The sequence below is a fragment of the Erinaceus europaeus genome, chromosome 2 (assembly GCF_950295315.1).
Source record: "Erinaceus europaeus chromosome 2, mEriEur2.1, whole genome shotgun sequence".
NCBI classification, from domain to species: Eukaryota; Metazoa; Chordata; class Mammalia; order Eulipotyphla; family Erinaceidae; genus Erinaceus; species Erinaceus europaeus.
Genome location: NC_080163.1, coordinates 163,037,332 through 163,052,570, shown reverse-complemented (window position 1 = coordinate 163,052,570; position 15,239 = coordinate 163,037,332). Strand labels below are relative to the sequence as shown.

The 15,239-nt window shown below is 41.6% G+C and overlaps 1 protein-coding gene across 6 annotated transcripts in view; it reads right to left on the bottom strand.

The window, feature by feature from the left end:
* ABCC12 (ATP binding cassette subfamily C member 12) overlaps nt 1-15,239 on the bottom strand; it is a 99,003-nt gene that overhangs the window by 20,507 nt on the left and 63,257 nt on the right. For all 6 annotated transcript variants that reach the window (XR_009548300.1, XR_009548301.1, XM_060185608.1 and 3 more), the window contains 8 exons: nt 13,134-13,268; nt 12,951-13,017; nt 12,796-12,867; nt 9,101-9,190; nt 7,373-7,476; nt 5,002-5,196; nt 4,535-4,761; nt 2,136-2,273 (listed from right to left, as the gene is read on the bottom strand). Coding sequence is in view for 4 of the 6 variants with exons in the window: in XM_060185608.1 (XP_060041591.1) it covers nt 2,136-2,273; nt 4,535-4,761; nt 5,002-5,196; nt 7,373-7,476; nt 9,101-9,190; nt 12,796-12,867; nt 12,951-13,017; nt 13,134-13,268 (1,028 nt within the window). In the remaining 2 variants the exon portion in view is untranslated. The remainder of the gene's footprint in view (nt 1-2,135; nt 2,274-4,534; nt 4,762-5,001; nt 5,197-7,372; nt 7,477-9,100; nt 9,191-12,795; nt 12,868-12,950; nt 13,018-13,133; nt 13,269-15,239) is intronic.

The window sequence follows — 15,239 nt, the reverse complement described above, 5'->3', positions numbered from 1 at the left end:
CCATTCTAAAATTTTTAAATATTTTCTTTAGGGGAATTAATGTTATACAGCAAATACAGTATTGGTACATGTGCAAAATTTATCGGTTTTCTGAAACATATTCTCACCCTTTAGCCAGTTTAACCAAAGTTTAGTTAAAATACTCTCCAAAACACCATGGTGTTTCTATTACATAGCTATAAAACCTACAAATTCATCTGACAGCTTAACTGACTTAGAAGTTATTGGCAGTTTTATTTGTGTGGTTGGTTAGATTGCACAGAAGTAAAATCACTGACTGGGATCAAATTGGAATTTGACCGCAAACCTTTTTTAATATGGGAGCAATTTTGTCTGGTGGCAAAAGCAATACATGTCAGACACAATGCATGGAAAATTCTGTGACAGGGAAGGAAAAAAAACTATAAAGAGGAGACCTCATCTATCATGTGAGTCTAAACTGTCCTGTATGGTCCTCTTAGAAATCTTGGGGAAGGGAGACAGGCAGTGGCGCAAAGCACAAGGACGGGCCCAAGAATCCCGGTTTGAGCCCATGGCTCCCCACCTGCAGGGGAGTCGCTTCACAGGTGGTGAAGCAGGTCTTTCTCTCCTCCACTCTGTCATCCCCTCCTCTCTCCATTTCTCTCTGTCCTATCCAACAATGATGACATCAACAACAATAATAACTATAACAACAATAAAAAAAAACAAGGGCAACAAAAAGGAAATAAATATTTTTAAAAAAGCAAAAAAAATGAAATCTTGGGGAGAATCTGTGAAAATATGAAGTCTGAATCTGTTTTGTTTGCCATGAGGCAATGAATAGCTACAGACAGAGGAATTTCCTCACAAGCAATACACTGTGGAGAGTTTTTTATGTGACACAGGACTCTTGAGAGATGATGTTCAGATCAAATAGGTAACAGTCGACTAAACTAAAGATATGATCTTGGGTGACAAAGAGAGAAGAAAGACTTAGAAGTAGACTTTGAATTATATTAGGTTCTTAAGAATGGAAATGGGAATTATGTGGAAAAGACTGCTATGGCTTCACCAAACTCCTGTTTTCTTTTCTCAGATGAACTACAATTCCCAGATTCCTCTAATGTGAGGTGATCCCACATAGTTAAAATCTGGTCAATGGTGTGCAGAAATGAGGAGTGATCATTGATATTGACCCATAAAAGCTTCCCATAGTATCATCCAACTACTTTTCTCCCTTTATAGTCTCTTTAGATTCAAAGGATCCCAGAATAAACACTATGGTCCCCAGGATGGAAAAGCCCCAGAGCCTGTAGCTGAGTAACAGAAATCCCATAGACTTTCATTAGATTATATCTTAAGGAATAAATATCTTAAGGGAGAACAAAGTATCTTAAGTTTCTAACATTGGGAGTTATTTGCTACTACAGTGAGCCTAGGGTGATTTATATGATTCACTGTGTATTCTAGAACTTTGGAGCTGGAAGACCCCAGAGAAATTTACTAATCTAATCCCCAAATTTTAAAGGAGACTGATCTACATGGTAGGTAAAATATTAAGTACATTTTAAAGTAATCTTTATGAGAAATGTGTAATTGCATCAAACGCTGTTTTAAAATAAAACAAGGTTAAAATGATCATAAATACATCATAAACAGAGTAAACAAACTGAAAGGAAATATATAAAACTATTAATAGATTAGGTAAGGAAATCTATAGGTAATACTTTTCTTCTTTTTCTCACTTTATCCTACTTTCTCAAGTTAAGCACATATTACTCTCTCTTTTTCTATTGATTTTTTTTTTTTACCAGAGCACTGCTCAGCTCCAGCTTATGGTGGTATGGGGGATTGAACCTGGGACTTTGGAGCCTCAGGCACTAGAGTATCTTTGCATAACCATTATGCTATCTACCCCCAGCATATATTACTCTTAGCATGAACAAGACAGTGTAAAATCTCATATTGAGGTTATCAGTGTCTGAGCTTGTCATCTTTTAGGAAGACAGGTACCCAAGGGCACTCCTACTAATTCTGCCAACTTCAGTGGTGAGTCCCCAGAAACCCAGATTTCATTCTCAAAATCAGATTAAGATTTTAGTCCTGTGACCTCCTGAGAGGGGTCAAGCACCAAGTGGGGGAACTTGGAAGCAAAGGGCCAGCATAGGACTCACTTGTTGATGCAGTCCTCCACCCTGTCATAGGCATGGATAACACCCAGGCCCTGCATGGAGGAAGTGATGTGCGAGAACCAGGGAGACCTGCTGACATTTTCCACCATCTTGAGCTCCTGGACTCCTTTATGGAAAACACTGTGAGGGAAATCAAACGGTCAAGATAGTGGCAAAGTGGGTCTCAGAGAGCTCACCCTCAGCCCATGTACTGATAGATATCACTATGCAATCTATGCTAGGAATAAGATTTGGGTCTACAGGTGGTGGTGCACCTGCTTAAGTGTTCACACTGCAATGAGCAAGGACCCAGGTTCAAGCCCCTGGTCCCCATCTTCAGGGGGAAACTTCACGAGTGGTGAAGTAGAGCTGCAGGTGTCTCTCTGTCTTTCTCCCTCCCTATATCCCCCTCCCCTCTCAATTTGTTTCTATCCAATAATAAATAATTTTTAAAATAAATAGTAGCCAAAAAAAAAATAAAATAAAAAAATAAATAAAAAATAAATAGTAGCCAAATTGTATCTGTGACCTTGGAAGAATCACTGTATTTTCTAGTGGAGAGAACGTGGACACAGAATTCTGGTGGTAGGAACAGTGTGTTCCTACAGTATTGTTATTATTTTGTAATTTTGTAAATCACTAATAAAAATAAAATAAAATAAAAAGATGTAGGTCTAACTAGGAGCTGCTACCACCCTTCCCATTCTCTAAGGGACACTATCCTGGTTATGTGAGAAGTGAAGGTCTCAAAAATGAGAGCTTGTGATCACATTTCTTTTCTTTTTTTTTCTTTTCTTTTTGTTTTCTTTTTTATTATCTGTATTAACTAGAGACAGACAGATATTGAGAGGGAAGAGGGAGATAGAGAGTGTGAGAGACATCTGCAGCCCGGCTTCACCATTCATCAAGCTTTCCCACTGCAAGTGGAGACCAGGGGCTCAAACCCAGGTCCTTGCACATTGTAACATATGCACTCGACCAAGTGCACCACCACCAGGCCTCTCTTTTCTCTGATATTTTTATAATTTTATTTTTTATTATCTTTATTTATTGGATTTAGACAGCCATAAATTGAGGGGGAAGGGAGAGAGACAGAAAGAAACCTGTACACCTGCTTCACCACTCACAAAGCTTTCCCCCTGCAGGGGAAAGACCGGGGGCTTGAACCTGGATCCTTGCACACTTTAATATGCATGCTCAACCAGGTGTACCACCAACCAGCCCCTTTTCTTTGCTTTTCTTTCCTTTCTTTCTCTTTCTTTTTCTTTTTATCGCCACCAGGGTTATTGCTAGGGTTTGGTGCAAACACAGTCCAGGCTACCATTTTATTTATTATTTATTTTTCTCTTCTATTTTATCTGATAGAACAGAGAAATTGAGAGGAGGAAGGGTGAGAGAGGGAGGGAGAGAAAGAGGCATCTGCAGACCTGTTTCACCACTGTGTTGCTTTTATCCCTACTGGTTGGAAGCAGGGACCTGAATCCATGTCCTTAATACAGGTCCTTTTTCATGGCAACATGTGTACTCAATCAAGCACATCACCATCCAGCCCCTCTTTCTTTTTCTTTTCTTTTTTTTTCAATTGAGACCATAGTTACTATACAACGAATCCAATGCTCCTAGTGGCCATTTTTTCCTCTTTTTGTTAATTTTTTTTTCATTTGATAGGATGGAGGGATTTGAAAGATAAGTAATAGAGCACTGCTCAGCTCTGGCTTATGGTGGTGCTGGAGACTGAACCTGAGACTTCAGAGATTCATACATTAAAGTCTTTTGCATAACTATGATACTATCCTCCCAACCCTCCAATGTTTTCTTAGAGTTCAGACACTCACACCACACCTACCATGTTACTTACTGAGGACTCCAGTTTATCTTAGCAACAGGAAGGTCAGCTTTCTTGAAAGGGTAACATCAATCTTCTCCCAACCTACCTCATTTTTCCTGGATGAGCATGAAGGTAGGACCTGGGCACAGCCTTGGCAGGACACCCCAGTGCAAAGCAGTCTAACTGTGTCAGTGGTTAGGAGACTATTTCTCAAAGCTCAGAGGGACCGGGACTCATCTCTTTCTTCTTCTAGCAGCAGAAGTAACAGAGCTCCACACTTAATAACACACCCACAGGCAGACAACAACCATGGTTACTGGATTCCCAGCCTGAGACCTTAACTTCCCAATAATATCTACCTCTCAGAGTAGCTCTAAATCTAAAATGCCAGACGTATGGGATACCCTTAGCAAGGCATCTGGCATTTCATCAGAACCAGAAGTCCAGGTGCACCACTATTCAGAGAAGATAGCAAGGACTCACCAGCACCTGTCACTACACCGGTGACTGTTCAGAGTTTATCAGACACAAGTGGGTTTTGTTTGCTAACTTCTCCAGCAGTGCATCCACCTACCGTAAAAGAATGACAAAGACCAAGATGAGGCCGGACAGGACCAAAAGGACAGCAGGGAATACAGCTGCCAGGATCACGAGGATAAATATCACCATAAAAACCTGCTGCAGAAAGTTTTCTGCATGAAATGGCAGCCTCACATCCAGCTCATCCATATCCTTGGAAAAACGGTTCATTAACCTGCCAGTGGGAGTCGTGTCAAAGAAGCTCATCGGGCTCTTTAAGATCTGTGGGTAACAACAGAGGTAGCAGAGGTGTACAGACTTAGTAAACCCAAGGCACTCTGCTGGCACAGGGACTATGAGTCAGCACCTGAGCTTCTCTCCCTCTGGGACCCCAGGCAATGTGCCAAGTGATGCTTGGGAAAGTGAGGTTGCTCACGATCCTTGAGGTCTCCATGAATGTGTGAATGTAGGGGAGATGTGATCTATCAGCCAGTTGATGGCATGCAGCCCCCAGGGGTGTACCTTGTCAAACACTCGGTCATGCATTGAGGATGATGCCATTAGTGTGGTCTTGGTGAAAGTGATGCCTTTGATGATGCCAAATGCTGTCACAGACAGCATGGTGCCCCCATACACCCACTGGTACACATGGTCCCCAGTGTCTGCCAGCACTGCACCCACTTCACATGTGTTATTATTCTGGGGTCCACAGGTCATCTTTGGGGAGAAATAAGACAGAGCAACAAGAATTAGTAAACTGTCAGGACCATGGACATTTTCTAAAGATAAGGCTACAAAAAGAAGTGCATAATCACTATGAAGAAGTGGCAAAATCAAGTCAGTTCTTTTTTTCAGGCCTTGATGACCCCCAGAAGTGTGTGGCTTACAGGGCTTTGGCCAATCATAGGGGAAAGGAATATCGACAAACCAGGCAAAAGGGAGGCAAACAAAACAGGACAAAATATGTTGCAGAAACACAGGTACCCTGCCTGAAGCGCAAGGGACCACCTGAATAACCTTCAAGCAACCCAGAGAGGACAAGAAATAAGAGTCAGATTGACAGAAGCCACCAGGTCTGTGGGGATACTTGAGGGGAAAGAGGAATTTCTTCTACAACAGACCAACCTGATGGCTCCCTCTCTGTCCTGTTCTCAGGAACACCAGAAGGTTAGGGAGTGGGAGCCCCTGATGGGAAAAGAAGGCTGGGGAACCAGCACACACTAGGAGGATCCAAAGAGACTTGTGTGAGGAGAACACACACTTTTGCTGGCATTTCTGGGGAACAGCCATCTCCTCCTCCTGAGGAACTGGCAGTTTTATTTTCCTCTAAGCCATAAGCTAAAAGTCAAAACTGTCTTGGGGAAACAAACAAGCATCCTTCTTCTAAATGACCTTTTGCTGATTATAGCAAGAATGGAAATATAAACCAGAGGTGGCAGCTGATAAGATATATAGATAGATAGATAGATAGATAGATAGATAGATAGATAGATAGATATAGATAGATAGATATAGATATACATATATCTATATCTATCTCTCTATATATATATCCATATATATCCATCTATAAAAAGTGAAAGCATCCTTGGGGAACTCATTGATGAAAGGCTAAACCTGCAGAGATGTCTTAGGTTGTGCTGAGTGCCTGCAGTGGGGTACAGGTGTGGGCTGCCATCATTTATGCAGGCACAGCACAAGTAACCAGTAGCAATGGGCTGACTGGGGAGGCACCACTCCTCAGAAGTGGCTCCACCATGACCCACAACCTTGGCCTCCTTAAGGAAAAGACTCTGTCTAAGCCCATAAGAATCTGGGGAACAGGAACTCATCCATTCCAGAGATAGCTTTCTTGCTGCACTGGTTGGACCAACCCATGTTTTCACACCAAACCCCAGGAAGTCTGTTGTGCCCCCTTGTTCTGTATCCCCAATCCCTTCTCACTTTAATTGTAATAGCATCAGAATTAAACCAAAATCTTGAAGCATGAACAGGATGCAACCTTCCCCTCTGCCCATTGCCCCCAACATTCCCTAGGATACTTGAAAGGCTTTCAACCATTGGAACAATTGGCCACAGCAAGGAGATCTTCCAAAAAGCTTGAGCAATAGTAGACTTACCAGTCTTCCCAGGAAGGGCTCTTACCTAGTGAGATTTTTTTTTTGCTTTCTTATTTATCTATTTATTTATTATAATTTTTATTTATAAAATGGAAACACTGACAATACCATAGGCTAAGAGAGGTAAAATTCCACACAATTTCCACCACCAGAACTCCATATCCCATCTCCTCCTTTGATAGCTTTCCTACTTAGCCCTCTGGGAGTAGGGACCCAGGATCATTATGGGTGCAGAAGGTGGAAGGTCTGGTTTCTGTGATTTCTTTCCCAATGAAAATGAGATTTTTAAGAGGTAGAAGAGACACCCTGAACCTTGTAGCATATCCAAGAACTAAGTCTGACTCTTCTAGGTTCTGATTCTATGGAGGAACTTTGAAGAACATTTAGGAGCTCTACAGACACCTTCTGATAGCAAACTTTATTGACAAGATGTCAATTTCTCTTCAGAGGCAGGAAGATACACATTTGTCTTGGTGCTTCCAGTCCCCTCATCAAAGGAGGCTTACAACAGAAGCTGCAAAGCTGACCCTTACCCTGTACAGGCACAACTCCACAAAAATGCTGCTAGTCCCAGGCACAAACTTTTTAACCAGTCTTTTAAAATCTGAAGGTGGCACACAAAAATCCAGGCATCTTTTCTGTCTTGCAAAATCAAAGATTCCAGGAGCTGAATCTTACAGAGTGAGCAATGACTTCAACTTATGGGAAAGGGAGCTGTGGGAAGCCAGTGAGCTATCTCAGGCAGCATGTTCCACTACTGAAGGAACACTCACCTTTGAACCTTTGTCTAACCAGAGACCCATCCACCAGTTGCTGAAGGCAGAGCTGCCAATCATCAGGAGGAAAAAGAAGACTGTAACAAGAGAAAGGAGATAGCCTGCAAGAGGAAAGAGAGGTTTGAAAGGGTTACAAAGATGAGGAGTTGCAATGGATTCACTTTCCTTAGGGACCAAACCTGAGAGGGAATTCTAAAACTGCAAGGGAAGAGCCCCTCCCTCCCTGTGGGAGGCACCTTGTAGGCTAACTCCACAAATATGGGTGTTGGACCCCTTAATTCCAACCAGGGACATCTATTTCATCTGTCTGGAAAATGGTTCCAAACTGTTAATATATTAGAAAACCCACCAATGTGCACGGCAATAGAAGCAGATGGGTATTTAAAAACATTGTCACTGGTCACCTCCATCAGTCACAACATAATGGACCCCTTTGGAGGCTCACATAGGACCTTGACCTCAAGGTGAATCAACAAGGTAGAGAATGTTCCATCCTCTGAAAGGAGGCTGGATAACACTCTATCTACCACCTGAGGAAGATGGGTCCCGAAATTGGGGCAGCTTGGAACGTTCCTACTCATGACCACAGAATGTGAGCTCAGAATTACAGGGATGCAGAGGTTACACAGGCTCCTACACTGAATGTAGGCCCCAGATCAAATTTATGGGGTTTATAGTCAACAATATTTACACACTTTTCCCATATTTGGGAGCTACTCTTTTCCCTGATGTGGCTTTCTAGCCCTTTTTCTAGCCATCACATAATCTCCCCAGACAACAACTTGTGTCCACCTGCATATCAGATGTCAGGCTCAGGAAAAAACTAGTATTGTCATGGGCCCTTTGGAATATAAATAAAATAGGCCTACTAGCTATCACTAAAACAGAGATCTAAAATTTTCATCTGCAATATTCCAGCCTTTAGATTCATGATTAGTCAACAGTTTGTTCAGCTATAATAACTCTTTTTTCAGTCACCAGGTTTCAGATGCTACCATGATGCCAAACGGACTTCACTGGGCAGACGACTCCACCAATGTGTCCTGAAGCCCCACTTCCCCAGAGCTCTACCCCACTAAGGAAAGAGAAAAACAGGCTGGAGTATGGATCGACATGCCAATACCCATGTTCAGCAGGAAGCGATTACGGAAGCCAGACCTTCTACCTTCTGCACCCAATAATGACTCCTTACTCCCAGAGGGTTAGTTAAAGAATAGGAAAGCAATCAAGGGAGATGATGGGATACAGAGTTCTAGTGGTGGGAATTGTGTGGAGTTGTACCTCTCTTATCCTATGGTTTTGTCACTGTTTCCATTTTATAAATAAAATTTTAAAAAATTAAATTAAAACAAACAAAAACCTCATCTTGCTAGGGAAACCTAGAAAATGAAGCTACAAGGTAGGTTTACACAGTAAGATAAGAACTTTGGATTGGAGACACACATGAGATGAGTGCTATTGGACTCAGTGATTAGAAAGTGAGGTTGCAGAAGAACCAGAGGTAGTTCATGCTGCTGTTCATTCAATTCCAATAAACAGAGTCTGTCAGGTTTAATGGAGATAAAGGATTATTTCATTTAAAAGGCTGCATTATGAGACTTCAGAGTTTTAGGAGGAAAATATAAAATCATTGTTAAAGAAATCATAAAACATGAGCCCAACAGTTTAAGAACACATTTCTTTTAATGCCAATCAAATTGATAGACCCGTCGGTTTATACTCAACCTCCAGAAGCTTTAATGTACGTGTGGTATGTTCTCCAGGTCACAGTTCCTTCCTGGGGGGATTCAGTCTGGGTGAGCTGCTGCAGAGGAACTATGGAAACAGACAGGATGCTACAGCATCTGAAGGACAGAACCATCCCCCACTCTGTACCCCAACCACTAAGAACCACTAAAAGGAGAGATCAGCCCTCTATTTGCTCTGAGCTTTAAAATCCCAAGATGGCCAAGGAAGTTGCATAATGGCCATACAAAAAACTTTCATGTCTCCAAAGTCCTAAGTCCAAACCCCAGAACCATTTTAAATCCAAGATGAGGGGAAGGGGTAGATAGTATAATGGTTATGCAAAGAGACTCTCATGCCTGAGGTTCCAAAGTCCCAGGTTCAATCCCCTACACCTCTATAAGCCAGAGCTAACCAGTGCTCTGGTAAAAAAAAAAAAAAAAAAACCTGAAGATGAGCAGTGTTCTGATAAATAAATAAATAAATTCCTAAAATCCCTTTGCTTGTTTTAAATGGTCCTTACTATAGACCTATGAAGTATGTAACAGCCAGTCTTTCAAGAAATATTTCTTTTTTCTCATGGGGGATTCACCTCTTAGGGCCAGCTTTTTCAGACAGAAAGAGCAAGAGGGAGAAAGAGATGTCACAGCATCATATCTCTCCCCAGTGCACCTATATGATAAGGCTTGTATGTATGGTGAAGCAAGAGCCCTCCCAGGTGACCTATCTTATTAGTCCATAAAAATTTTTTCTTAAGCACCTATACTGCACTAAGCTCTAAGGATGCAGGGGTTTGCCTTGGTATTATAGATAACTGAAGCAGATCTTAAGACAAGAATATCAATTCATATAGTTTCACAGCTGAAAAGAGTAGGTGAGGGATGAGAAAACAGTAAATGGTGTCAGTCTTCTGCATCCCACTGAAGGTGACTGCTGCTTAAGTTCATGGAAAGAAATCACAGGCAGTATAGAATATATCCACACCTATTGCTCATACCATCAGGAGTACCATATTCTACACAAATCTCATTGGTTGAAGGAGCCTCCCTATGTGAATTAATTCCTCCAACAAGAAGACACCAGAGAAAACTCCCAGGTGAAAAAATGCAGAGGCAGAAATTGGGAGTCACACACACTATAGTTTTCACTCCAAGGAGAACCAGAAAGAGGAAGCTCCTGACATCTGGAACAAAGTTTTCATCGTGCAGAAGAAACCCAGGACATCTTTGTAGGTTTGTGCTACATGGACTCCTGGTTCCCACTAGTTGTCCCAAGTCCTCTCCATTTTCCAGAAGAAAAGAAAACTGATTCTCAAGCTCTCATGCTTTAGAATTCAAAGGTATAGGGACACTAGCTAGCTCCCAGTAGCCAGCATTGAATGCATTTTTTTTTCTCTCCTCCATATAGACACATGAAAATGTCAGCTCCAAAGCAGAATCTTAAACCATGTTTGGCCTTTGTAAACAAGAGATAGAATGATATGAGGAGGCAGCCCAGCACAAGAGCTCTGCACCTCAAAGGCACCTCCATCAATACAGTCATCATTATCCTCTCTTTCTGGGAAACTTTGTGATTCTTTGAAAATGTTCGGCCTGACTTGAACTCATTGTATCTCCTTCTGGGACTGCAGGATGAGAGAGATGCCTCTCAGTTGGCAGATCCTAATGAACAGCATCCTGGAGTACTAGAGAGCTTGTTAAACCCCCTTATAGAAACTAGTTCACCCAAGAGTGTTGCTGATGCCCTGTTCACCCTTGTTGCACTTTATTTTTAAATTGCAGGGCCTCACCACCCTGAGATGACCTTTTCAGATAAAAAGGCAGAGGGAGAGGGAAAGGATTCACAGCAATGAGCCTTCCTCCAATGCAGTGGGAACCAGGCTTAAAGCTTGGTCACACACAGAGCAAAGCAGGTAAACTGCCCAGGTGAACTATTTTGCTGGTCCTTTTGCTTCACTTTAGAAATTGTCTTTTTACTGCCAAGGATGTGGTTCATGGTAGAATACAGGACTTACATAGTTGAGGCCCATGTTTGACCTATGGCATCACATATGTCATGGTAATGCTCTATTCCTAGCATCTATCTATATATCATCAATAAATAAATCTTTAAAAATCACAACAAAATGGAGGAAAGACTATATTCGGGTATCTGGCATAGTAGAGAGGGCTTTAATTGATTCTTATTCTAGAGCTTTCAAAGAACTTAATATTACTTTCTCTTCCAGAGAGAAGAGTGATGAGGAAAAGAGAAGTGGGATCTTCTCTCCCCACAGGGCCCCTAAGCCTGGGCGTTATAAAACTTTTCTGAGAAAGTATGGCTGGCTATTTCATTTCAGCCTTGGCAGCCTCCAGAGCAATAAAAAATTCTCTTTCCAAATATGTATGCATTTGTCACAAGCACTATTAATGGTGCCAAATTTCATCACTTCAAAGACTCATCCTTTTTTTCACATTTTAACATCTCTGAATCAGGATGTGCCTTCCTTTCTGAAGTATGCTATATTGTCTAGTTGGCAGAGATTTTTCTTTCTAAGTGGTATATGAAATGATGGTGATCAAAGAATGGCAGTTTAATTTGATGGAATATAATATCTTTTTTCAGCTATATGTGATTGAGGAACAGAAGTCTACTTTGGAAAGCCACCTCAATAAGGCACTCTGAGGAAAGAGGTTGTGAATCTAAACCATTGTCCTCTCAGGAACTGGCACAAGGTAGGACACAAAGTAGGTACTCAACAGCATTTGAATGAATGAATTAATGAATGAATAGTAATAGTAAGGAGGAAATCAGCAGCAGCTTAACCACTCTGACACTCACTGGATCCCTAGAATTCTTCGTGCTCACCCCCAAGTTCTCCTGTGTTGCCAGTTCCTCAACACAGTGCCTCCAACAAACTATTTCAGCTCAAGTCACCTCCTCTGTGAAGCCTGCCCTTTATTCTCACCCTCACCTCAACTACGCATTACTCTTATCTCAGCTATTTATGATTATACTTTTACCAGGGGTCCTTGCCAAACTATAAGAACCTGAGGACAGGACCACATTTTCCTTTTCTCCCCAGTCTGTCTCAGTATCTGGCACATAGAACAATTCTTAGTCCATATTTGTAGAAAGAACAAATAGCTTTATCAATTCACTGCCACACAATCCTTTTTTATATGCTCTATAAGGACAGCGATATATCTCCTGTTTGAGCTTTTACCCTTAATTAATTTCTTTATATTGCTTGGATATTTCTAACTGATAGTAATACTTACTAGTGAGTCCCACTACATGTAAGGCACTGTGATAATAGTTTATGTATAATATCTCATATAATCTTTACAAGAATGTATGAACTTCCTATTTTATGTATTAAGAACATGAGGGTAAACAGCATAATGGTTATGCGAACAGATTTTCATGCCTGAGGCTCCAGTGTCCCAGGTTTAGTCTACTGCACCAACATAAACCAGAGCTGAGCAGTGCTCTGGTTAAAAAAACAAAAAATTATAGTGGCCAAGTATCCTACTCAAAACCACAGACTAGTAAGTAGTGGAGTCATAAATAAGTATTTAAACCCTTTGGCTTGCACTAAACCAAATGGTTCTAGTTGCCTAAACATCATGCACTGGGTCTGTATGGCACTGTCATAGGAGTAGGTGTTCAACAAATATTTAGAGTCTATAACTGAAGAAATGAATAGCAAATACCGTTTACATCTACAAATTCTGTGTCTGATTCGGATTCTTTTCTTTCAGCTTTCCCATCACCAGGCGCCAAAGCTAGGGTGAGAAATAGAGAGAGATATGTGTCCACTCATGAACTATGGGCATTAGGAGGGGTGTGATTTGAACTCTGATTGTACCAGCATCTTCCTCGACAGGGTTCTCCTTAAGGACTTCCATTGCTGCATCGTAAATGTGCTCAGGATCCTGGAAACAAAATGATAGTCCTTCTGAAAGTGAACCAACAGGCCTTCTCTCTGGCCGGCAGTCAGGAGAGCTGGTCTCCAGTCTCTGGCACCCACCCAGCTGCAGGAAAATGTTACCTTGAATTGTAACCCGCGAAGGTTGTGAATCAGTTTCGCGTAGCGCCCCCTCTCTTTCATCAATACTTTGTGGGTTCCTTTTTCACAAATCTCTCCATCTTCTAGCAAGATAACTTCATCACAAGACTCTAAGAACTGCAGAGATATTAAATAATCTATAATGAATGCCTGACTCTGTAAGAGAAAGAGAGATTGAGAAAGAGCAAAAGAAAGAGAGACAGAGAAAGAGAAAGAGAGAACCATGCCCTAACTCCCCTCCCAGGCCATTGCAGACTCAGCTAGTGCAGGTCTCTCAGTTTTGTCGTTACTGACATTGCGACCCAGGAAGTGTTTTCCTTGTGAGGGCTTTCTTCTATGCCATAGGTCATCCAGCAGCCTCCCTAGACTCTACCTAATAGATGTCAGTAGCATTCCTCCCCGAGTTACCATGCACAAAATATGTCACTTGACATTGCCCAATATCCCCTTGGGAGCAAAATGGTCCCCTAGTTGAAAAGAAATGATTTAAGATACACAGGTCTTAGAAATACAAAAAAAAAAAAAAAGCTTCCTTTTTTTCCCCTCAAATGAGATACCCTCCCAAGAAAGCTGGTCATAGAGGCTTAGTATATGAAACTACCAAGTTGCTATAACCGAGATTTGGTAGAGACAGGACATAGTATCTCGGTCATGGATCCTCCCACAATAACAATAACAAAATAGGACCAACTCATCAGCCTCAACTAGCCCAGGAGAGGCAGCCGGTGATGCATTCTTGCCACTAGCCACAGCCCCTGGCCTGAGGAGCTTACACCAGCTTCACTTGTGTGATTAAAATATTGATGTAATTATACTTAATGATGAGATATCACATTTTCTCCCAAGTACTTCTCTTTCTTTTTAAAAAATATTTTATTTATTTGTTTTGGATAGAGACAGAGAGAAATAGAGAGGGGAGAGAGAGAGAATGAGAGAGACCTGCACTACTGTTTCACTGCTCTTGAAGTTTCCCTTCTGCAGGTGGGGACCAGCAGCTTGAATCTAGCTATACAAGTATGTACATTCAACTATGTATGTCAATGCCTGGACTCAGCACTTCTCTAACTTTCTAAATTGAGTGATGCTTCATGCAATCCCTCCTGGGATCAGAGTTCTGTGAGGAGTGGATATTTCCTTTTATTTTGGAATAAGACAGAGCTCTCCCCACAGGATCATCCCACCTATGGTCAGGATACCAACTCCTAGATATGGACAAGATGCTGTGAGATTTTAAACTATGCATCCTGAAGCTTTAGCAGCATGGACTTCTCCTGGACTAATTTCTCAGCTCCCCGTTTACACTGCTGGGCAGCACTACTAGAAACAGTCCAATTGCTGGTGTTCATTTAAGACAATTTCTACCAGAGCCTTTTTCCTGAAAATGAACTCTCACTTTGTACAGTATCTTCTTTTTTTCCACCAGAGCTATTTGGCAATTTTCTCATTCCTCTAGATAGAAGGAAAAAGAGAGTAAAAGGAGAGACATAGAGAGAAAGAGAGAGAGAGAGTTCCACTGGTCATGAAGTTTCCTCTTTATAGGCTTTCACATATGGTGACCTGGGGCTTTAACCTGGGTCCATGCATTTGATTATGTATGTGCTCTATTGGGTGAGCCACCTGTTTGCCCCTGTATAGTATCTTCTAATATTTAAAGTCTGCTCTTCACACATGTTACAGTGTGCAAGGACCCAAGCTCCTGCTCCAGTCCTCACCTGCAATGAGAGGAAAGCTTTGTGAGTAGTGAAGCAATGATACAGATGTCTCTTTTTCTATCTCCCCCTTTGCTCTCAATTTCAATCTGTGTCATCTAATACATAAGTAAATTAATTAATTAGCAAAATTAAAATAACTAAGTTTGCTCTTATCTCTTATGTCTCAATGTCCTACAACACAGCAAAAGGAGGAGGAGGAAGAGAAGAAGGGGAAGTAGGAGAAGAGGAATGGAGAGGAAAAGGGGAAGGAGAAAGGGAAAGGAAAGGGGGAGGTAGCTTTATTACCAGCCCATTTTTCAGTTAGGGAAACTTGAGACCAGCCTGTCATAAGATAGTCCCCTAGATATTTCTGCCGTTGAGTCAGTTGAGGGGGATA